This window comes from Pagrus pagrus (assembly GCF_965226575.1).
Source record: "Pagrus pagrus genome assembly, chromosome: 19".
Lineage (NCBI taxonomy): Eukaryota > Metazoa > Chordata > Actinopteri > Spariformes > Sparidae > Pagrus > Pagrus pagrus.
The window spans coordinates 9,859,509-9,884,254 of NC_140203.1; the positions used below are offsets into that span (position 1 = coordinate 9,859,509).

Here is a 24,746-nt window from a genome sequence, read left to right on the forward strand (position 1 = left end):
ATTCACGGTTTTATTGCCAACAGTCATACAGAATAATGATAAACCCAGACAACCAAAAGATTAAGTTTGTAAACATCATTTGGACTTCTTTGTTTTTATTTCCTTTTTTTTTTTCTTTTTTTTTTAACTATACCTGTTCCAAAATAGTGAGTTTTCTGTGTGATTCCCTCCGACAAATATTTATATTTAGAATCTGGAAATGATACATTTATAATATATAATAGAGAGGGAGGGAGGGGGGGAGACAGATAAGAGAGAGAGAAAACAGTAGTCTCAAGCAGCAACACGCAGCAGGGCAAAACACAACCTCTAGTGAACAGGCATGCCCCATTGAAGATCAGCTATTGCACTTTGAAGAGAGAGAGAGAACGAGAAATAAAAATACCATTTGTACAAATAAAAGGCACATTTTCATCAACAGAAATCTGGAAAGAAGCCATGTTTCTTTTTGTGTCCCAGCGTGTTTTGGTTTGTTTTAATTTCATTATGCCACACAGCTAATTGTTATCAGAGAGATTCAAGTATGGAGTTGTACCTGCTGTATATGCTTTGTCCAACACTTTTTTTCCCCAGGTGGTTACTACAAATTTTGCTCTTCAGAAATAAAGACTAATCCCAAAAGAATTGAACATTAGCATAGTGCTTTTTTTATTATTATTATTATTAGAAATTTAGCGCATTATTCCTTCTCCCAAGATACTAGATGTACGGAAGCCCTGAGGGACAAGTGAGAAAAAAGTCTGATCCTCATGTGTTTATGACTTAAGAACAGGAGAAAACAAAGGTTTGGCCAAGATAATCTTACATGATTTTTTTAATCTGTGAAAAGACAGATTTAATTTAATTTAATTCAATTTATTTATTTTTGCCAGGATAATTTTTCTAAGTCACTGTTTTTTAATCTGTGAAAGCATTTTTGTCAGAAGTCAGGATCATTTTTCTTAGTGTTTGTTGTTGTAATACTCCGTTCAGCCACAAGAGGGTGAAGTGCACTCACTGGTTTTCTGGCTTTCTCTCACTCCGATTATCTTAACCTTGACACTCTTACTCTAACCATGACAAAGCTCACTTCCCAGAGCCTAAATATAATTAGTAAGCATGAAAACACTGGATATTTATAAGGAGAACTTGGAACAATTTCCAGGCGTGTTTGTGGTGACCAAAAAAACCCCAATATTTTTTGACAGGAATGCCAAAACATGATCTTTTCCTCAACCTGACCAAGTGGTTTTTGTGCCTAAACCTAACCAAAGTACAATGTTGTCACAAGATAAAAGTAAAGTTTCTACATATCTCATTTCTGCAGGAAAATAAATTGCCAAAAGTTATTCTGTCAATTGGGAAAAATGATCCTGGCAAAACTTCCTTTTTTTACCTGTCAAAAAATGTTTTCTATCTGTTTCTCAGATTAAATAAAATGTCTGAGGAACTTAGAAAGATTATCATGGCAAACCTCTTTATTTCACTTGTTCTTAAGTCATAAACACAGGAGAGAAAATTAAATTTAGATCAGACTTTTCGTCAGAAAATTCATCACCACAAATTGTTCTTCTCGTTTGCCTCCCAGGGCTTCCGTATAGATTTGATGAAATTATGTCACAAAGAATTGGATTAAGGAAAAGTTAATGTCCAAAAAAAAGAAAACCTTAAATGATTCTTCGTGCCCCTTTTTTCCTCACACTTTTGTCAAAAATCCACATATCTTCCTTTCAAAAAGGGACACAAGGAGTCAAGGAAGCCTGAACCAAAATAATCTGGTGCTGGATAATTATCTAATGATCCCGATACTGCTCTTCTTTTGCTAAAATATGTGTTGTTGTGAGATGCATGTACTGTACACTCCCTTCTTGCAGCAAAATACAGGCACGTTATATTACATTGCATCTGTCTTGTCAAACTCATTGAACACATGCTGATTTTGGTTCAATTGAAGTGGTCCAGTGCATATCAAATACAATGCCCCATTCATTTGGTTTCCATCAGAGTACTGACAATAGTAAGGATGAGAGCATTTTTAAAAAGTCTGTTGCAATAACTGCTGTGAGCTATTTCTAGAAGCTGTTTTTATTTATTTTTTCATTTTGATTCCCACTCTACAAAAACAGTCCGTTCAAACCTAAAGACAGCAAACTGTTCTGAGGAGCGATTGTGTACAGTGGACTGCAAAATGCAAATTAACTCTGACCTGTAGAGTTGAATTTTCCCCTGTAAAGCAAAAACACAGCCGGCATCCTTTGCTACTTACAAGTGATAACACAAGAGAGTCGAAGTGAGTGTGACTGACAGTAAACAAGCATTTCTGTGATGACATCTAGTGGCAATAAAGCAGTCTTGCCATGAGATATCCACACACGTTAATAAGTGAATGTGATCTAACATCAACCGTTCTGCATTGAGTGCTCAACATTTTGTCTAATTCGTAAGTAAAAATGTGTAAAGTACGTCTCAACACATCAATAATTCGTCTTGGTACAACTGACACAGAGGATCTAACTGATCTAACTCTCTGATTGTGCTATTCGTTTGTGATCATTCCAATGATAACGACAACTTTTACGGAAGAAAAGAAAAAGCCGAAAATGTCAGTCAAGAATGTGAGAATATCCATTGCGTGACTCAAGCCCCGAAAACTAATCATCGACTACACACCTAAAAGAAGAATCCAGAGGAAACCAATTCAGAAATAATCACTGGTTGAAAAGCATAAATATTTTACAGTGTCAGCATACACAAGCACCTCTTTCAAATAAAGGGGTATCAAGGTCTACGAACAATGTCCACAAGAACAGTTGATTTTAAGTCATGCGACTGCAGTGACACGAGAAAATACTTCATAAAAAAGGTTGATCTTTAAAGCCATTGACAGCACTATGAAGGATGTCTGTTTGCACCCCGACACTTTGTGACTACTGCAAAGCAAAAACACATTCAGTTCTAATCCCCAATAAAAGCAGATTTCATATAGTGACTAATTGAGTGAGCTGTCACGCTATTGGTGGAGATTAAAGGACATTTATCTAAAGTAATTCATTACAAACAGCATTTTTTGTCCGAACTGTTTTGTTTCCTCGACCTCTCAGCCAACGGTTCCTGTAGAAATGTGGTTGTGCTTGACAGACAAAACTAAAATTTCAGGTTTCTTTATTCTAAAATACTCTTGTTAACACCTCTCTGAGGTTCGATTTGCACTTCATCTAAACTACAAGAACAATTGTCTCTGTTTTTTTTTTTTATCTTTTTAAACACCAAATCAAGATATTATGTCCAAATGCACCTATGTCTTCTCAAAAATATAGCATTTCAGTCATCACAACAAAATAATAACAGTTCTATAAATAATTTTTTTGATCTTAAACAAATCTTGCGTCTTTCAGTGCCTCCACAAAAGTAACCACGGGCCAGTTTCCCCAAAACACTGTCAGCGCCTTGACCCTTTAAGCATCTTCTCTTCGTGTTTCGTCTTCAAGTTTCAGGATGGTAGGAGAGACTGTCCAGAGCTTCCTATTTCCCATCAGGCATTGCAAGCATCACTGTTTCCTTCCAACGGGCTGTAGGAGACACAGTTCGCTCCCAGCTGACACAATCGGCAGATTGTTGTCACGGTGATGGCCAATTAGATGGCTAATGCTGTCAAATATGTGATCTTTTGTCCGTACCTTTGAAAAGAGAAAGAAATGTTAAATGTCTGTTGTGGACAAATAAGTCATAACTATCTACAGTATCTCCCACAAACACACATTTCTTCTTACCGTGCCCTCAGGGTCCACCAACAGCAGGTGTTTGGCAAGTCCATTGTGCATGCCCGTCAGTACGTAGGACCCTGGGTTGGTAGTGCTCTTACGAACCAGGAAGTCCCCGTCGTCTTTCAGCAGTTTTTCAGCGTCACGGCGACTCATTTTGCCGTGGTACCACGTCTGGCCCTCCAGCTCTTCCTGTGCCCGGAAGGCCAGCGAGCGCACGAGAAGAGGGCTCGAGTTGTCCACGGACGCTGCCTTGTGGAGAGCAGAAGTCTGGGACTGGGGCTGCCCCTGGGACGACGGATGGGACTGCGACTGAATGGCGTCCTCGAAGGGCTCTGGTATAGATGAGGGCAGTGCCAAAGTGAAAAATTAAGAGAGGAAGGATACTTGTGGCAGAATTTTTAACTTGACCTCCTGCAGGTACAGCTCAACTATACTAATCCATGAAATCAGCTTCAGAAAATGGTATTACTGAGGCATCTTCTTGTAAAAAAGATGTTTTAACGCTGTGCAGCGGACAACATGTACACCAATATCCATATATCTATAATATATCTGTGATAGGCCAATGTACCAGTCGGGTTCTACAAGACATACACTTAAATCTCATACCAACACTGTGAATTTTAAAAGTTGACTTTTCTTTATAAAAGTCAAGAAACTGTCAACCTCAGAACTACCAAGTAAAGTAGACTGTTACATTTCCTGTAAGTCTTACAAGCTAAACAAGTTTGAACCACTTAAAATGATTAGTCTACTAATTGGTTTCCTTGTTACTTTTGTCAGATTTTACAGTGTACGGACAATTTAGAGTTACCAATTAACTTGACGGGCATTTATTTGGATCGTGAGAGGACCTGGACGGAGTGAAAAAAGACGACTGTACACAGAAAGGAGCAGGACATTTTATATATTCTGTAATGCTGATGATACATAAAAATGTTATTCTAAAATATCCAGTTATTGTATCATTTTTGACACAATAGCATTATGTTGGGGATCCTTTGCAAATCCTAACTTTTATGTCTGACTAGCACAAGTCAATTAACATTTCAGCACTATATAATGATCAATTATACTGTATAGTACTGCATTAATTACTTTACTTAAGTTTCCATCAAGCAAGTGCTGGAGGAAGTAAAATGCAGAACTACAGAAAGTGGATGATGACGCTTGAGTTTAAAACTCATATAAGAACAGTTCACAGTATAGTTCACTGCTCACATGTAATTTGTGTCATGGATTCTTCATACTTAGTTACACACATCCTTATGTAACTGATCTGCCATGTATGATAATAGCAAGGCAAAGGAAAGAATAGAGCTGAGCGCTGACATTAACACTGTTGTCCTATTGTCTTCACTCTGATGAGGTGTTATTATAATGCCACGCTGAAGTCACGGGGAAACAAAAGGGAGGAAACCCCTATAATTAAGATCCGTAATTAGAAAGTCATCTTACAATTTTATTATGAATGCAGGGCAGAGATGCTGCTCAGAGACTGTGACAGGTGAGTCTTAACGAGCACTTCCAAATCCACTGTTCAAATCACGTGACCAGAAACCGAAACTACCTGCCCACCGACACTTACTCATGTCAAACAGGTCCTTCTGCGGGCTCTCTTTGGCTGCTGCTGCCATACCCTTTGTCACATTTTCCGCCTCTGCCTGGAGTGCTGCGAGCACCTGGGCGTCGATCTGCTGGGTGTTCACATATGCGGGCATCTCTGCTGTTTTTGGTGCCTGACCTTTGCTCTCAGGCAGACTGCTGATATCAAATGATCCTACATGAAGACATCCAGACAGACAATCACAGCCACGGTGTTGAATTCATTAAATTCTGCAAAATTAAACATGTCTTATGTGTTGAAATATGGATTTTCTTACCCTGTTGTATGAATATGGGCTTTCTTTCATCTCCCCAGTTTTCTCCACAGTGCCGCCCCTGGTAATATGTCTGATCTACCGAACCTGGGCCCATCTGGTGACATACAGACACACAGTGCTCAGTTAGGACACATTATTCAATTAAAAAATGGAGGGTTGATATTCAAAAAAAGACTCAAAGTTAATTGTGCTACTCTGATTATGTCACATGAGAACAAAAGTTCAAATAAATCCACATAAATTAAGTGGTACATGTACCTGGCATCCATCCGCTGCATTCTGATTGGTCAGCCGGGCGTCGATGAAGCCTCCAGGAGGTGGCATCTTACCAGGAATGTTGTTATAGTAGGGATGTTCTGCTGACTCCTCCTCCTCCTCTGTCCATGGTAACTCCTCCATGTTTAATACCCTGAAGGAAAAACACATTTTGAGGGTGAACTCAATACTGTCTGTGAGTGTGCTTGTGTTGTGACACGCACTACAGGATAGTTGGGCAGACTTTGAGTCATATTCGTCCCTGCTGACAACTGTGGGATCGGGGCTACTGTCGTGTCGTCCTGTGGGACATTAACAACTTCCAGTTTAAGGCCCGCCCAATCCAAATACAGATATAGACACAGATTATTTAGCTGGTTGAATAGATGCAGATAGAGATAATGGTGTACTCACTCACCCCTGGTGAATATGCACTTTTGTGAGTGTTACGTGAACACCTCACCTGTCGTGTGTGGAGGACAGTTTGCTCGAGGGACACTGCAGGTACTGCTGGAAGCGAAGGTCAAAGGCCTGGCCGATGGTGCTGATGACGTCCTGGGCCAGACCGTCAGAGCACTCCAGGATGTGACACGCTGACGAGGGTCAGAGAAACAACTTCTTATAAGCAAGTTGCATGTTAGATATCAGACACTTTATAAAGTATTAAAGGAATTAACACCTACCTCTTCTGTTAACAGGGTCCTTTGCTACATAGGCAACATAATCTGTCGTTTCCTGAAAAAAACACATTGTTGTAAAATTTCCAACTACAGTATAAAATATTTGACAACCTTTATTTTCTGACTAAGTCACTTTAACCCTGATGAAAATTTGAAAACGTATTAATAATGCAAAATCATTATTATTATTTTGTTGATGCCATGTTTAAAGAGGGATAAACACCTTTTTTAACAGGTTTTTCATAAAAATATACAGCATCAGTCAATCAATGAATCATGTTTTATGCAACATTCAGTTACATAAAACCCCTAAAATTTTGTAGGTACAGTATGCCAGTTAATCTAATAGATTGAATATAATAATTGGAGAAAAGGTTTTATTTGATCACAAGACACAGGCCCTCGAGTTACTTACAGGGTCTCCACCTGATGCAAAGGAGATGGACTGCATGTGATGGTTGGCTATGATCTGTCAAGAGCAAAATCAGACAGTAATTAGAAGTTAGTGAATGCCTCTTTATGCACACAGATACAGTCAGAATTTGGTTAATTTTATTTGCCTTGATCCGCTAATTTAACGACAAAAAACTGTCTGGTATCAAACACAATGTGAGGCAGCCATATTGGAAGTATTCAGCTCAGTGGCCTTTAAAGAAAAAGTGCTTTTTTTTCCTTGCCAAGAGGCAGGTGAGAAGATTGATATCAATGACTGCCTGTTAAATATGGTGCTGGAACCAATTTTCTTATTATTGCATATAATTAACTTTCAGTTTAGGTGTTTTTTACAGGCTCTAATCCAGCAAAAGTATAGTATTTAGTCAGCTAATCATCACTGCCTGGTTGAAAACACATCTAATAGGCAGCTACAGTGGGAGGTTGCATGTTTACTTCCTGCTGCCTCATTAGAAACTTGTTGAATTAACATTTCTTGAGCTACAACCTGGAGATGTGGACCAGAGAGAGAAGGCGTTGGGCGATTTAGGGTAAGTCCCCAGATGTGGTGCTTTCTCATTGGGAGAACTGTTTGTCTGTCTTGACTGATTTATGTGTGGGATTGTAACTTTTTTTTTTTACTTTGGCACCATCTGCTGGCAGTATCGAGAAGGACACAGTGATAAAAGTGAAACCACTGACCACCACTACCACAAAGAAAACTATTTTATTAGCCATATAACTGGCTAAATATAGTGATGTGCATTCTGAAAGCCAAGTTGCCAACCTCCTGTGGTAATTCTAGAAACATCTGGAGGGTCACGTGCTCTTTCTTTCCTCCTCTATTCCCTCTAATGCTGATAAAAATGTCAACTGATCACAGTTCTCATCTTTTTAAATGAAAGGTGAAGATTCATTCTTGACCTTAGGGACACATATTGTATGTGTAGTAAATGTAAGGTCCGCTTACTTAGCTATTCACTGAGCCATCAAGCATATCTCATGGCCTTCTTCAGTGAAATCTTTTCGGCATTTTTTTTTCTGACCAAGAATTAAGGAGGTTTATCCAGATCCTTTTCTTAGACGTGCTTACGTGGCTCACAGCATCCTATAACTGTTTACAAAGGCTGCACACTTACCTGTTTGCCATCAGGGGTCATCAGGTTGAGGCTACTGGTGGAGATATTTAGGTTGATGGACATGCCAGCAAACTGCAGGTTGCTCTTCCCCAGGATACTGGACAGAGCTTTGGACGGTGGCTGAAAGGATCAAAAAGGGACACAGACAGACACAAACACACAAATTACAGCAACAACGTCTATGATTATTGAGCTTTAGATGCACTGGGTAAACAGTACCTCTGGACAGAGCCAGGAGCCCTGTATCCAGTCTTTATGCTAAGCTAAGTAAGCCAGGTGCTAGCTGTAGCCTCATATCTAGTAAGTCTCAGCATATAAATCACTAAATATACCTCCCAAAGATAGCCCACATCTCAAATTTCATTTTATAATAACAATAAGAATATTAATAATAATAATAATCCCCAGTATCGATGATGTCACCCAGTCAAAATAAGATTATCTTATATCTTACATGTATTCTGAGAGAGAAACTAGCCTGCACTGATTTTGTGTTATATACTCTTCCCTGACATTTGAACAAGCTCTAGAGAGCAGAGTAATGCTTCATTTCACACCCCACATTCAGACAGTCTCCTCACACATTGTGGACACACCATGTACATGCACGCACACATGGAAGACATGAGCACACACACACACACACACACACACACACACACACACACACACACCCAAGCTCAGCCTCCTGATCACAGATATTGTGCACTACATGAGTCACTAAGCACTGTGCGCGGTGTGCAATGCATCGTGGGCTGGAGCTACGCCCACGCACATACAGTGCCATACCTCTTCATCTCTCTTCTCTCTCCTCAGCCTCTCTCTTCTCTAAGTACAATCTCTCTCTCTCTCATTCTCATCGTTTCTTCCTTCCTCTATCTGTCTCCGTTTTCCCTCTCTTTTTACATGAAGGAAGGAAAAGAGAAGAGGAACTTACAGAGGCGATTCTATATATAGAAACGTGGAAGGGTAAATGAATATCTAATGCTGTTTCCTCTTATTCTCTCTACTGTATTTTTCACCAACATTGCAGTTTCTCATCACTACGTCTCCCTCCCTTCCTCCCTCCCTCTTCTCTCTCTGTCCATCCATGTACCTTTCTCTTCCGCAGAGCTCCTTTGGTCCCTGGAACAGCCTCACACACCAGGCTGATGGCTTCCCTGGAGGGAGGGCGAGAGGAGGATGAAGCCAAGATGGTGACCACAGACACCCACAGAATCACAGTTATTTTGACATGGAGTTAGACTGTATTTACAGTTAAGATTCATGCCAAGAAAACAAAATGAATATTCTGTCATCTTGGAAGGAACAAGAGTGAGCTCAGGAGCTCTGCGAGGCTGTACGTAGTAGGGCTGAAACTAAAGATTATTTTCATTGTCAATCTGACATTTTTCACCGTTTTCAGACATTTTAGAGACCGATCAACTAATCAATTAAAAAGGGGGAAGAAAATCTACAATCAGTGCTTCCCAAAGCTTAAGTAGATGTCTTCAAATGTCTTGTTTTGTCCACAACCTAAATATATTCAGTCAGCTGTCATAGAGGAGTAAAGACGACAGAAAATATTCACTTTTAAGTAAATCCAGAGAATTTTAACTTTTTTTCTTGAAAAATTACTCAAATGAATTAATCAATTCTCAAAATAGTTGCCAATTAATTTAATAGTTAGACACCTTATTGATTAATCGTTGTATCTTTGGTAGACAGGCCCAGCAGTGCTCTAAGCTAAATGCTAACGTCATCATGCTAACACGCTCTCATTGACAATGCGAACATGATGTTACTACATTTAGTATTCTAACATTAGTTAATCAGCACTAAATACAAATTACAGCTGACTTTGATGGGAATATCATTACTTTTCTCGTTATTTAGTCACAAACCAAAGTACTGAACACATTTTTTTATCTAAGAGTTGGGAAATAAAATGTTGCCTCGATGTACAGGAAGTGCAACTGCCTTCTTATTTTATCTTATTTCCTTTTTTCCCCTTTTTTTTAATATCATTATTGTCTTAATTCTGTATTAATTACAATAGATAAATGTAGAAAAACAGTAGCTAAAAACACTAAAAGAAAAAGATTGTATTTATAGTCTCTCTGAACTCTACAGGTTGTTACACATAAAATGAAATCACCTTGGCCACAGGAGACCTGAGTCAAGATTCAATATGCAGTGTAGAGTGTTTTATATTGAGCCATAGGGAATATTGTAAATGCACTGCACCTCCTGAAACCACGCAACTGTATCTGTTGTACAGTGCTACACATCACAGAGTGAAATCTAAAACTGTCTTTAAGATGTGAAGTGAACCGTTTCATCTGCAGCGGCCATCACCGTGCTGTCATATTTATGTAAAAGACAACAATGTTTGAATTGAATAGCGCCTAAAGATAGAGCCGCTTTGAAGCAGAAAAAGTCAAATTCCCCTCTGAGATGAAGGGAATATTGGTTTCATGACAGAAACAGAGACGTTAATTTCTGTATCCTTTCTACCTGGATAATTCACGCACAGCAGTAGGTTCTTTTAGAAAAGGAGAAATCTAATAATAGCAGTGGCATGAGACATAGCTTTATCTCTCTGTTTGTCTATCTCTCTTTATTAGAGGGAAACAGAAACACACACACACACACACAGTGAGAGAGCCCACTGCTGTGTGGCCTTGCAAGCTAACGTTAGTCTGGACTGACTTCAGGAAGTCAAGCATAAAAGTGGACATGACACAAACCGATTCACTGTTGGCCTTTGCCTCACTGCACATTGGTCAGTGATTTCAAAGATACACATGGACTCACAGAAGACTCCATGCAAACAAATTGTGATAACAGGAAATGTACTCCAAATACATACGATATCGAAGTCTTGTTACATTTTAAACACCCCACAAGAGTGGGATCGCAGATATAAACGTATGACTTCTGAGGACCGATGTTCTACTTGTAATTATATGTTTATATCTGATAAGGCATGAGGACTAGTATTACCTGGGGACCTCTACTTATTTGGAAATTTGCAAAACGTAATTTTTGAACAAAACAACTGTAAACTATCATATTAATGTGGCTTTTGAAGAACAAGATCAAAAATGTCACCAGTCTTGCACGTGTGTTGTTTGGGGTTGTCTGGGATTTGTTTCATAGGAAATCTTAGTGAATCCTGAAAAGTCAGAAAACCAGGTGTGGACGTACCTCGTAATCTGTGATCTTGTGGTGAAATCCAGTGATCTCATCGATCGAAGGACTTCTATACAGCCCAGATACTGGAAATCAAAAAACATAAAATAGCATGTAAAATGCAGCACATTCAATAAGATGTCAAAAGTAGCATTCAGACGTTCAGGACTAGGACATTGTCGTGTGCAGAAAAATACAACTGATTTGTTTATGCTACCAATCTGAACTCACTAAATCCACATAAGTACAGTCTTTCAATGTTTACCGAATCACTGCAACATTAACTTAACATTCAGAAACATTTCCAGAAAGAAAAAAACATGAAGAACTGAACTTATTGTTTAACATCCATCTTGAGGTAGTTGTAAAATCTTGCTAACATTGTTTGTTGTTTCAAATGAGAACAACTGGTGGAGTGGATCTTTTGGAGAGTGGCTTTACATTACATCTAATATTATCTCTATAAGCTTCGGTTACACAACAATTTTAACTTTACTAAAATACTTAAATACAGCAATATAATTTATTGTACTTTAAATTCAAAATTAGTTGCCTAAAATTCTTTGCAATGACTTAACTTGGCACCAGAGGTTAAGATCAATCCAACCTGCCTTAAAGCAGGTTGGTGCCAGGACTTCAGTTGCCATAGTAACAGATACTGATTTTTAGTTTTTTGAAACAGAAGCAGAAGTTTTTTGAAACAGAAGCAACAAAAACATCTCAGATTTAAAAGATATCTGGTGGATTTGTTGACCACTGGTAGCGCTATGGAGCAGTGTTTTTTGTTTCCATTGACACACATACAGGCCCAAGCACAATTCCTAAGCACGGCGGCACAATTCACTTTCCTGCCGCTAGTTTCAGGCTAATCCACTGATCTACAAAGACACTTGTGATGAGAAAGGGTGGTAAATAAAAACACTGTAAATACCTTTTACAAAAATTGGCTTTGCAAATGTTTTATGAGGAGGAAAATACCTACATTGTTTCTTCACTGCTGCGATTAGGCCTCATTGACACATTCAATGCATTTTTATAAGAAACACATTTTACACACAACGCATTTCACAAGAAAAGGAACTTAAACAGCTACCATTTAGCTGCGAAAGAAAGGCCGAAGATATCATTGCTTTTAACAACGACTTTGCATGCACATTCTTGCTGCGTCGTGCATCCTGCATCCATTTGGAGCATCGGCTGTGCACATCCTCAGAAATTAACACTACACAACATGCAATGTGCACATTAACAGTAGAGGCAGTGTAGGGCCAGTACTGAAATGGGACAGGGTCAACAATGGGACTACAAGCTAACGTGTGCATGTAAATAAGGGTTGCAAGCAGACCTACACCTGTACTACGTTTGGTATCATGTTTGTCTACTTTCCAGTTGAAAATGGAAACATCCAACACAAAGTTAGAATAAAACATAAAGTCAATGCTTTTTAGATTGATTTGAAAAACTGTTACTACAGTGTGCCTCATAGGGTGACAGCAGTCATCCCATCCCATAAAACCATCTTCAGCAGCAGCAGCAGCCACCTACTCACATTACAACACCTCTTCTGATAAATATTGCACAGACCGGGAACATTTTGTGCTGACGAGTTCCTATCGTTATTACAATCACATTCATAATCTGGCTGTAAACAAAGCAGACATCCAGACACACTAACGTTTCTATTTCCACTCCTTCTCGCAGAGTTATTAGAATCGTAACTTTCACATTATGAGACCCCTTCTCTCCGGTGAGTGTTTTTGCAAGTACCAGCAAACAAATAACATTTTGTCAACATGACGTTTGCACATTTTTTTAATGTTACCTATTTTTAGAAGCGTGTGTTTGAAGTGCACTATTCAGCAGGTCCAAAAATAAATCAAACACTTCTAAAATTGGTAGAAAACTATTCTGAGCACATCATGAAGACATTTCTCTGCCACGATGAACAATAAACAAGTGCATCGTTTATACAGTCATAACTGAACTTCACATTAATTATGAAAATCAATGGGAAGCCACAAATGATCTCAGTGAACCACAGAACTGCTAAGTGATCATGGGGAACATGCACTCACACAACTACAGATACAGTACTGGCTTTACTACAGGTATAAATTAAGTCATATATCATACTGACTATAGCTGTTGCTAACTGGGGTTTGGATGTGCTTATAAATTTTAACATTATTTGTTTCCAAATATAAAAAGTAGCTTTAATATAATTTAGTTGCATCCAGGTTACAGATGTCACACAACTTGCTAAACCATGATGTTAATTTTGAGATGTTACGCATACACAGGTAGTCTTGTAAATATCTCTTTCCTCATGATCATTTTTGCATCGTTTCAAAAATAATCTACGTTCACACAACACAATGGAAACGCATATCTCATGGCCATTCATATACACTGGGCATGTGCACAGAAAATACAATGAACAAGGCAGGGAAATGCTCTTGACAGAATCTTCTTGAATAATTTGTGAGCAAAACATTGTAATCAGTTGTTTCGGTCTCTCTTTTCCATCATTGTATTATCAATGTCCATTTGTGTCTTTCAAAATAAAACATTAAACAGTGTAGCTACATCTATTCCGTAACTGTACAAACTCATATTCCAATATCATAGCACATACTCTGAGTTTACATTTGCATATAAAGATGTGTGTCTGCGTCGTTTCCAAAAAATCGCAGTTTCCGCCCATCCAGACTTAAACACTGACAACAAAGCTCTGTTTTCAGTGACGTAAAACATTGTTGATGTGTATACCAAAGGCGAAAATGCACAGAAAAGGCTTTGTTTTGAGAAATTTCTGTGTACATGTGGACAGGGCCTCTGATCTGATTGGTTACGCGTCACAAGTAACAGCCAATCAACACTGAATAATCTGAATCTGATAACTAGAAACTAAAGTTATCAGATAAATGTATTCGATAGGATGTATGAAGTGGCAGAAAATGGACATACTCAAGTAAAGTACCTCAAAATTGTACTTAAAGGGTAACTCCACCAACTTTACACATGAAAGTGTGTTTGCAGGTCTTGGGGAGTACTACTGAATATATGAAAAAAGTGGTATCAAGCCTTCTGTGGTTCCAGAGGAAGCTGCATGTAATCTGATAAATTTCCTCCAGTGATGCCACTCATTTGCTACACTGCATTGTGGGTAATGTAGATGCCAGGTTTTAAAAAGGAAGACAAATGTTGGAATAAATGCTGTATTGATTTTGATCATTTGCATTCCAACTGTCCATCATGAGTCCAAGAGTGTTATAGGTGTGCAATCTTAGCCAGTGGACTCATTTTCAAAACCTCGTGCCTACATTACCCAAAATGCAATTAAGCCACAGAGTGAAATCACTGAAGGCAATTTATTAGATTACATGCAGCTTCCTCTGGAGCCAAAAAAAAGCTTTAAACTACTTTTACACATACGCAGTCGTACTGCCCGAGAACTGTAAACACACTTTAATGTGTAAAACTGGTGGGATTACCATTTACGTAGAGTATTTGAGCAAATTGTATTTAGTTAGATTTCATCAACGGTTATTCTAAATTTTGACAACAAGATTTTTATTACTGTAATTGTTCATCTGTTCCAAAAAGTGGTTATTGGTCTACTTGATTAATCTGCATTGTGAGCAGTTAATAATTACAACATCAATGCAATAACCAATGCAAAAAGGGTGGTGATCTCTATAATTAAATAATGAGGAACATGACAAACAGTCATGTGATCACATGACTGTTTGTCATGTTCCTAATTATTTAATTAGGGGTGGCTCTGCAGTTCCCCTCATCTCTTCTGAACTTCATTGTTGTGGTTTTTAAGTTAATTTTTGCTCTTCTTTCTAGGACAAAATCCAGACTGAATGTGACAAACACATAGCTACCATGGGCTAAAAGTGTGAGTGTAAACAGTGTCACTGTCAATCAATGTCCCTTTAGAGTAATGGTGCATGATGGGCGAGGAGTGACCGCATGACGTTAATTAAAAGTGCTGTGAGCATAACACCACGTTGAACTCAATACACACAGGACTCAAACCACAGGAAAAGCAGAGGGTGGGGGGCGGGCGGAGGGGAGCACAGACCGGACCCATTCCCCCTCTCACAGTGTGGATGCTTTCAGCAGCATTGACTGGACAAACAAGCGCTCCCCGTCCTTAATGCAGTTAATGGAATGCCACGCTGGTCACAGACACTGTAGGCTTTGTTCAGACAAGTTGGAGTAGGTGTCATATGATGGCAATCGCACTGTGTAACTTCATTTGGGATATTACACTTTTGCACTTATGCTCAAAAAATAAATGATGCTTTCAGGCAACTGCACACTTCACTGTGAGGTTTCAATGAAAATGGTTTGCTCCGTTTTTTCCATTCACTTGATACCTTGTCGAGCCAGGGCTCAGCATCATCACTCCTCATGCTAGTGACTCATTGCCGGCATGATGACATTCACAGCTCTCGTAGTTGTGCGCCAACTTGTGCTCCTCTAAATGATGTATGATGGCTGAGCGACGGTTGATTAACGTGAGATATGATGAGACAAACATGCGCTGCGTGTCTGTTTTTTTTTTTTCCTGCTCCACCATTTCACTATCTGTGAGCTAAAACAGCCATACAGCTCATAGGGACGCACAATGTACAGAAATAACACATCACCATGGTTACAAAAGCAAAACGCTGCGGCTCCACATACACAAGACGGACAAAAATACTGTATTGATTGAAATGTTTACAGCACTGATTAATGCTGTTTTTGTTTTCCCATCACTGTACTTTTCCATAATGTTGACCTTCTCCATTTCCTGAATTATTCAATGTCTTTTTTCTGGTCGCTGCTCCTTCACTCAGCCTTCTGCTGTAGCCAACCTACATACACCCACTCAAGGGCATGTTGTGATGTGCCATTGAAACTATATTATCTCCTGTACCCCCCCTCCCTCCCTCCACAAGCTTGAGTCATTGAAAGAAAAGCGAGAATGGTGTAAAGAGGAAGAGGGAGAAAAAAACAGAAAAGAGACAAACCTTCACAATGTATGTCACTCCTGGACCGGAGATCTTCTCGCTCGAGTGTAGCCATCCTCTGGAGGGTTTGCTCACCAGTCCACCACCTCCTCCACCTGGATTCCAGTCCACTCTGCCGGGCTGGAGCTCATCCAGCCTGCTCTTCTTGCTCATGCTGACGGCTGGCTCCAGCTGCGAGCAGGGGGTTGAATGGGAGGCCGAGCTGCACAGAGAGCCGCCCACACCAGAGGCTGCTGCTGCCGCCGCTGCTGCTGTCGCTGCACCAGGGCTCGGGCCACTGGAGCTGCCTGAGCCCGATCCCCCACCCACCTGCAGCTTAGACACAGCCAGGTCCTTGACGGCCGAGGGCAGACCCTTGATGCCCAGCAAGCTGCCTGAGTTGCTGAATTTCAGGCTGGACACCTTGTTGATGAGGGTACAGAGGGTGGTGCCTCCATCTTCCAGGTGGTCAGAGCCGTGGCTGGTGGGGGTGCTGGAAGCAGTGGTGGTGGAGGAGGATTGTACCTCAGTCGGGGGTGTGTAAGATGTCTCGGCTGCAGACTGGGGGGTGGCCGAGACCTTGGGGTTCATGGACAGGCCGTGGAGAAGCTCATCGACGGATGTTACTGACTCATTCCTGAAGCGGTTGTATTTGGTACGGTGAAGCATACCCTTCTCTCTCTTGCTCTCTCCCCTCTCTCCACCAACCGACACGCACAGCCTGCCTCTTTCACAAGTGTGCTGGCAGACGTGGCTGAGCCGTGCTGATTACCCTCTCCTGTAACATAGCAGCAGCGGTACAGGCAGCAAACGCCTTTTAGCAATCACAGGCCACCTGACTGTAATTTTCTCTATTGAGGTTACAGTGGTGGTTGTGTTGGGCTGCTGCTGCTGCTGCTGCTGCTGCTGTCGCCAAAGTCCAATCTGCTCTCAATGAAATCCAGAGCTGCAATCCAATCCGTCAGAGAGAAATATACAGACACAATCCATGGAAACGCAGCATTGAGGCAGAGGAAGATGAGGATGGAGAGAAAAGGTCTCTCAAAGGCTGCCAGTGTTGTGGTGCAGCTTGTTTGGTTTCCAGCGGTGATGCTGCTGCTGCTGATGATGATTTCTAGCTTCAAAAATCCAAAAAGTAAGAGAACAGAGAAAGGTCTATGTTGTCGATGATCACGGATACTGCGAAGGAAGAGCAAATACTCTCTACTGACTGCTGCCTGCCTGCCTGCCGGCTCAGAGCTAAAGCATGACTCACTGATCTGAGAAAACCTTCTCAACAAAAGGCTTGCTGAACACTGCAAATCACTTCCTGTCGGAGGGAGAAAAAAAAACCTCCCACTTACAGCACACTAGAACCAATCAATTTTTAAATTCCCCAGTCTGATATTTAGTCCCTGTAATTCTTTCTGTCTTATTTGTTTTTTCCGAGAAAGGGAAATGAAAAAGAGAGGAACCTTGATTACTTAACTTAGTAACATAATTATCGGTAATAATTTGCTTGAATTCATGTTAAACACAATTAATATCTTACAAAATGGATGGTACCAGTGGACACACACAATAAACTAACCAAAGAAATTATAATAAATGAAATATGTAATGAAAACTCGCATCTAGTTTGACAGATACAATCAGAGAGCCTGCCAAAACAAAAACGTCTGTGATTCAAGAGTAAAAAATCTAAATGTTCCCTAAAGACGTCATTTTTTTTAAAGGATGTAAAAGAAAGATCTATAAATCATTGAAAGATACGCTACAGTATGCAAGAATATGCAACATCATTAATATATTGTCAGTGTTAATTTATAACAGCTGCAGAATATGGGCAGACATCCCTCCTGATTCTCAGTTATGTACTTTCAAAAGCCTGACTGGTTAATTCACTTGTTTCTGCGCAAAAATATTTATAATCAGATATTAATAAAGCTATTCCTTTCATAAAATTCTTTTGAGAACATTTGTCTAATGTGCAGCACTAAATCTCCATCATCATTCTGCAACTAAGGATTAAAACATTAAGTTCACAGATAGGAAGCAGAGAAAATCTTAAACAGCTTGTCTAAAATCTCCAGCAATCAGTCCAGGTTGAACAACATGAATGATACTCAAACAAACACAATATGAATGGCATGTTTCTCAGGCAGATGAGTCAATGAAACGACCAAAAGGATAACAGAGAGAAAAAAAAGCCCATGAGTCTCCTTAAAACCAGCAGCAATGAAGCATCTTTGTCTCCCCGGTAGCGGAAAGCACACAGCCAGACACCATTCATGTAAAATGTCCACAGGAGCATCTAGCAAAGCCGAAAGACTGACACTCATTCATAAGCAGCTTCCGCTCTCACTCTGCTGCAGATTTCGCACTGCAGTCCCTCCCAACATCTCTCTTTCCTGCCTGGCAAATATAGAAAAAAAAAAAAAAAAAAAAAAAAAGACAGCACGTCTGCCTCCTCTCCTCAGAAAAAAAAGGGCAAACACAAAAGCAGGGAAGAAAAGGCAGCCCCTCGCAAATCAAAAGAGGTGGCAAAAAGACAAAGGAGAATAAGAGCGGAGGACAAAAAAGCATGCAATATTTAGTCTTTTATGTGAATGAAATAGCAGGCTGGCATACCAATGTTTCTGTGAATGGAAGCAAGGCCTTTCTGCCTCTGCAAGGCAATCCCTTGGGATGGCATGGTCTTATCCAATGAGGAGCCAGCTGGATGACTCATTCAGGGGAGGCTTGCAGAATAGTGGAAGAGACCATTCTAGACGCAGGTGTACATTTTGTTTTCTCTCGACTGCCCTTTAAAAATAATACGAACATCATCGGATATGAAACGTTTGCATAATTTATGAAGACAATGGTCTGTTAGCAAATGAAGAAATAAGAAAAACATCCAGGCAAGAAATAGGAATAAAAAATGTCACCCCCCTGATTTTGATTGTCACCATTATCAGCTTTTTTTTTTTCTACATTCATGTGAACAGTTACCACCTACACATTTAATTAGTAATTTACTGATAATATGTATGAGTGCAGATAGTACAAATACACTAGAACAACAAATGAATTATGGGTTCACAGATGTGGTTATTTATATATTAGGACAACATTTGTCTTTTGAAAATAGATAATTAGCATCTTATTGATTTTACCATTAGAGAGACATCCTGTATGCTAATATTTTATATTTTTGTTGGGAATTTAATCATATATTATATTGTCCTAAATGTCACCCTTTTAAATTATATTACCCTTTGCAATTTTAGTACTGATCATTAATGTTCATATCTCTTCATCCTTTGTTTTTCCCTGCTAGCGTACAGCTGACTGGTGTCATGTGCTTGTATTTCATATTAGTCTCACCTTGCTAGTAGACCGACTGAAAATTACTTAAACAATGAAAGACTTTGTCAAATGTGTATTTGCTGCTGGGTTAAAGGTTTGCTATTGTACAAAAAATTGTAAAACCATCAATATCTTCCATTTTTATGCTCTTGTCTTGCAGTTCTTCATCATTTCAACTAAAATATGAGCCACAATCTGGCGTTCAGCGTTAAAAAAACAGAAATAATGCATGACTGCATGAAAAGCCGTGATGAGAGCAAGCTGAGTCAGTGCTGTATGGAAGCTCAGGGATGTTAATATTAAAATGAAATAATTTAATTAAATTTAACTTTAATTTGCTTGTATTCATTTTCACTTTCAATTTTTGGAAGTATCAATGGTACCAAAAATAAAATTAGAGATACTAATTACACTGTTTCCTAATTTTCAGGGCTTTATAACCCTGACATATTTATAATCTTTTAATTTCAAATGCAAACTAGCCTTTTTCATTTGAAGTTGACTGATTTATGATGACGATTTTAAAAATGTGAAATTATAGTACCTTTATGGGAGCAGTCCATACCCGTTTTTTGACGTTAAATGGCGGTTGGCAACCAGGGTTAAGGTGCATTATGACAATGCGAGACTGAAAAGAAACAAAAATAATTAGGGAGCAATGGATTACTTTAGACGATAATATCAAATGTGTATCATTAACATGATATCAATATTTCACCTTAAAATATTTCAATTATAGCGTCCAAATATTCACATAACCTTTTTTTGGAGGACTGTATCCATGGGAACAGAGGTGCGAAAAAGTTCTACTCACCTCATTGTCATGTTGTGTACGCAGGCGTCCAATAAAGCTGAGATCCTGAGGCACTGAAGGCCCACCCACCATTTCTCTTCCTCTGTGGAGGGAACCAAAAGGTGACAGAGTTAAAAAGAAAAAGGCGGGAATATCTGGAACATCAACCACAGCTGTTGGTTGGTCACTGTGGGCATTTCCTGCTTATTGACTGGTGCCGTGAAGAGACCCAGTCAGCCTCTCAGCAGGTGTTGGTGGTGCAGCAGGGTGCATAGGCCCCAGCCTGGAGCTTCCTGTATGATGAAGTCCATCTGTGGACAGTTAACAAAGCGTCTCATAAATAATAAATAAGATGGCACAAACATTAATAGGAGTCTGACCTGTCTGCACTATCTTGGTGTTGTCTTTCAAAATAAGAGTGCGCTGACAACATAAACATAAATGTGTCTTTCACCAAATCCAGAAACAAAATATATAGGGTTAGTCTTCACCCAAAGTTCATAGCATTTAATAGATACTACTTGTGGTGAGTAAGAACATATGTTCTATTGTAAGTAAACATGATTTAATCTAAATTTTGATCTCATTTTTCAGACATACATTAAGAGCGAATGAAAAAGAAGAGACAGAGGAAAAGAGCATCCATTGGCAAGGAAAGCAGCAGACACTTCTCCACTTGACTACTGTTGCCAGGTTACCAAAAACATTCAAAAAAGCAAGAGTTATTTTCAGACGAGCTAGAAGCAAAATAACCAACGTTAGAGAAAGGGCAGACACAGGCAACTGGTAAAATGTGACCAGTTTTTTTGTTATCATTTTTGGGAAAAGTGCATTATTTACAAACATCATCGAAAGCTCCGGAGATGAAGCTCCTGACTTAATGTTTGAAGAGACGTTTAGCATTCGCATTAACACATGAAGATAAAGGAGGTCGGTCAAGATTTCACTTCTACAACTGCAGCAGCATTTTTACCACCAGAACTCAAAAATCACCAGCGCCAAACAACAACTGGAAGACTGTTGAGCACAAGTCTTCATTTCACTGGGTTGCTGCCATGAAAAAACAAACAACCACCTCTTGGCACAGGTTACGGTGAATACATACCTGCCTTCACAAGGTCTAGCCCTACACTGCCCCTACAGTTCATGTGCGTACTGCATCTTGAGGATGTGTAGCGTTAATTTCTGAGGACGCGCACACGCGACGCTCCAACCGAACCCAGGATACAAACATGTTGTTAAAAGCAAGTATCCTCTATATTAAATGTCAGGCTATCACCGAAGTGACTACAATTAATCCTGAGATACATGAATGACCACATTTGATTGCAATCCAGCACTTTATATTATATTTCACAAAAAAGCTGTGAATCTCACTGTGGTGCTAGAGGAAAAGTCAAGTGATCATGAAAATCTTACGGATTCATCCTTGGAGGAGCACAAATATCTGTATTAAATTTCATGTTTCATATCCAAAGGTTTTTGACAAATTTTTAGCCTGGACTTAAGTGGTGGACCAACCCACTGACTGACACTGACAACCTTTGAGTCATGCCAATAGTACAGGTGGAAATCCAACGTTAGGTACCAAATATACGGAAGATATTAAAGTTTTATTAAAATACAATTGTGTTTATTGGCTAACACATTCAAAGTGACTTGTTTGTAATGAGTTAAAAAGCTAAAAAAAAAAGTGCACGCTCAGTTTTGATGAAATAATACATGGGGGCAAAATACTGTACGTCTGTTGCTCCTGTTAGCCGCCACTCATTTTCTCCGTTGCTGCAACAACGACATGATCTCAGACAACCATCTACTTCCTTCACTCTGGGAGACTACAATTTTATTGCAAGTTATGGAATGATGGCAACAAATCGTTGACCTACATATATCATTTACGTCATGTGGACCAGACGGACCTCTAGATTGGATGAAAATATAAATAAAAGTTACACAACACCATTACGTTCACACTGAATGGAATTTCTAGTCAGTGTAATTTTCCTGTCCTACATTCATGACCTAATATTAGTCGGTGTGTGACCACATTTCAATAGCGTTATTGCCTGCGGTTATACAATCGTGCATCATGTTTCTTAAAAGCTCAATGAAACACAATCAAATGAATGGCGAAGGTGGAACAATATTGATAGCCTACTTGAAGAGAGCGGAGTGATGTAAGAACTTCCTGTGTGGACAGTAATATCCGCAGCCTCATGTCTGGGGCATCATTTGAGCTTTCTGTGAATGGTTCATTAAAAAGGTAGCAGAAGCAGCGGAGGCACAAGAGGATCATGCAGTATATGCATGAGTGTATGTGTGTGTGTGTGTGTGTGTGTGTGTGTAGCCTGTGACACACAGTGACCTTATTCTGTATACGCCATTTATGTAAACCCGCTAGCCAAATGCTTATGTATATATGTATGTATGTAGGTATGTATATATTAGGTAGTGTAATTAATAATATATTATTAAAAACACTAATATTGTCTATGTAAGGAAGCCCTAAAGGGCCATGCATTCATACATTTTATTTCCTCCGTTTTCCTGTGATAACTAGTTAATTTCATTTGTTTTCTCGAGATCTCGAGTTATTATCTCGAAATAACAACTGCCGTTTTCCTGAGATAATGATATAATTAATTTGAGATCTCGAGATAATGACTGTGATATGATAGGCCTGAGATTATGGAGACGCCCAGGACCTTGTAGCTGGTCAGCTATGTAGTTAACGACGACATCAGGCTCACTTAGACTGCGCCGCCGAAATAGCTGAAGCCTTGCTAACCGTCTTTTTAGATTACGCACACTAATGTGTATATTACCTGTAATAGCAAGACATAATGCTATTTCAGCCTGTGTCAGGCCTTGATTGAAAAGATATGTGACAGGGTGATCGATATGCTCCTGCTCCTCTGACATTGCTACACTGAATGTTTCCTGCAATGAATTAATATACTACACTATCATTTTGTTTTCTTAAGATCTCAAATTAATTATATCGTTATCTCAAGAAAACAAAGTTTCGTTATCTCGAGATCTCGAGAAAATTATCCCATTATCTCGGGAAAACAGAGGAAATGAAATGTTTGAATCTGTGGCCGTTTAGTACGGAAGCCCTAAAGTAAATCATATCACAGTCATTATCTCGAGATCTCGAATTAATTATATCGTTATCTCAGGAAAACAAAGTTTCGTTATCTCGAGATAACTCAAGATCTCGAGAAAACAAATGAAATTAACTCGTTATCACGGGAAAACGGAGGAAATAAGCATTTCATTTACGTCTCCATAATCTCAGGCCTATCATATCACAGTCATTATCTCGAGATCTCAAATTAATTATACCGTTATCTCGGAAAAACAAAGTTTCGTTATCTTGAGATCTCGAGAAAATTATCCTGTTATCTTGGGAAAACGGAGGAAATAAAATGTATGAATCCGTGGCCCTTTAGGGCTTCCGTACCACATTACTTCTGTACTTTCACACTAAAACCTGAGGAAATACATATTTCACAAATGAGATTAACATGACATGACATGGTGAAACGAGACCATTGTTAACATGATCACTCACCTGTGATTTTATGCCTGGAGGGTAAAACAACATGAGCTGCTGTCACTTTAAAGACATTAGTCTGTTGTAAACGTTTTCAGAATAACTGGAGTTTATGTGAAAATATGTCTCATAACCATATAAACTATTCGGACAGGTAGAACGACGACAACTATGATTACAGGTGAAGAAATAGCTAATAAAGTCTAGCTAATATGCTTAAGGCAATGATGGAAGCTAGCTAACAGTCATCCTGTTTGAGTTTTGCTGTCGTTTTCGTCCTTTTCTTTTGCAAAACAGAAAAATACTCTTTTGAAAAGACTTCAGATTAAGTAAAAATCTCACCTTAGTTTCGTTGGTCAATGTTTGTTGAGGTACTTGTAGTTAATTTTAGAGGAAAATCACCCAACAGACAGTGACGTACAGTCAGTTGGTGCTCCCCGCCTCTGGACAGCAGGGGGCAGTGATGAGCCATTAACGGGCTGAAGCGACACAATCACACGAAGTAAAAGTCTCACACGGTAATGTTTCCGACAAGCGACAGCAAGATCACATTTATCTTTCATCAGAAGTGATTTCAAACATAATGTTTCGGTTTTCCCAGAGAAAAGACTTTAATGCTGACGGCTAGCTGATTGTTGCTAACCGCCCCACGCTGGACTCGAACCCGTGGCAAGAACCATGAGTCCACATCTTGAAGATAAAAAAGATTTAAAGCAGTGACCAGTGATTGAAGGTAACAAAGTATGTTT

The 24,746-nt window shown here is 39.4% G+C and overlaps 1 protein-coding gene across 7 annotated transcripts; it reads right to left on the bottom strand.

Moving 5' to 3' along the window:
- Positions 1-911: 911 nt before the first annotated feature.
- On the bottom strand, positions 912-24,452 carry shc3 (SHC (Src homology 2 domain containing) transforming protein 3). Of its 7 annotated transcripts, none has more exons than XM_084382785.1 (15): positions 24,340-24,452; positions 20,460-20,749; positions 18,926-19,099; positions 16,337-17,093; positions 11,322-11,392; positions 9,229-9,292; positions 8,133-8,252; positions 6,977-7,030; positions 6,565-6,616; positions 6,345-6,474; positions 5,885-6,035; positions 5,627-5,720; positions 5,332-5,523; positions 3,750-4,075; positions 912-3,656 (listed from the first exon to the last, which is right to left on the bottom strand). In XM_084382785.1, exons 4-15 carry the CDS (start codon positions 16,982-16,984, stop codon positions 3,528-3,530), a joined length of 2,031 nt encoding a protein of 676 aa, XP_084238911.1. In that variant the 5' UTR covers positions 16,985-17,093; positions 18,926-19,099; positions 20,460-20,749; positions 24,340-24,452; the 3' UTR covers positions 912-3,527. The 7 variants fall into 7 exon arrangements, with proteins under 7 accessions (XP_084238911.1, XP_084238910.1, XP_084238908.1 ...); XM_084382784.1 differs by having other exon boundaries at positions 16,337-17,433; XM_084382782.1 differs by having other exon boundaries at positions 16,337-17,494.
- Positions 24,453-24,746: the final 294 nt, after the last annotated feature.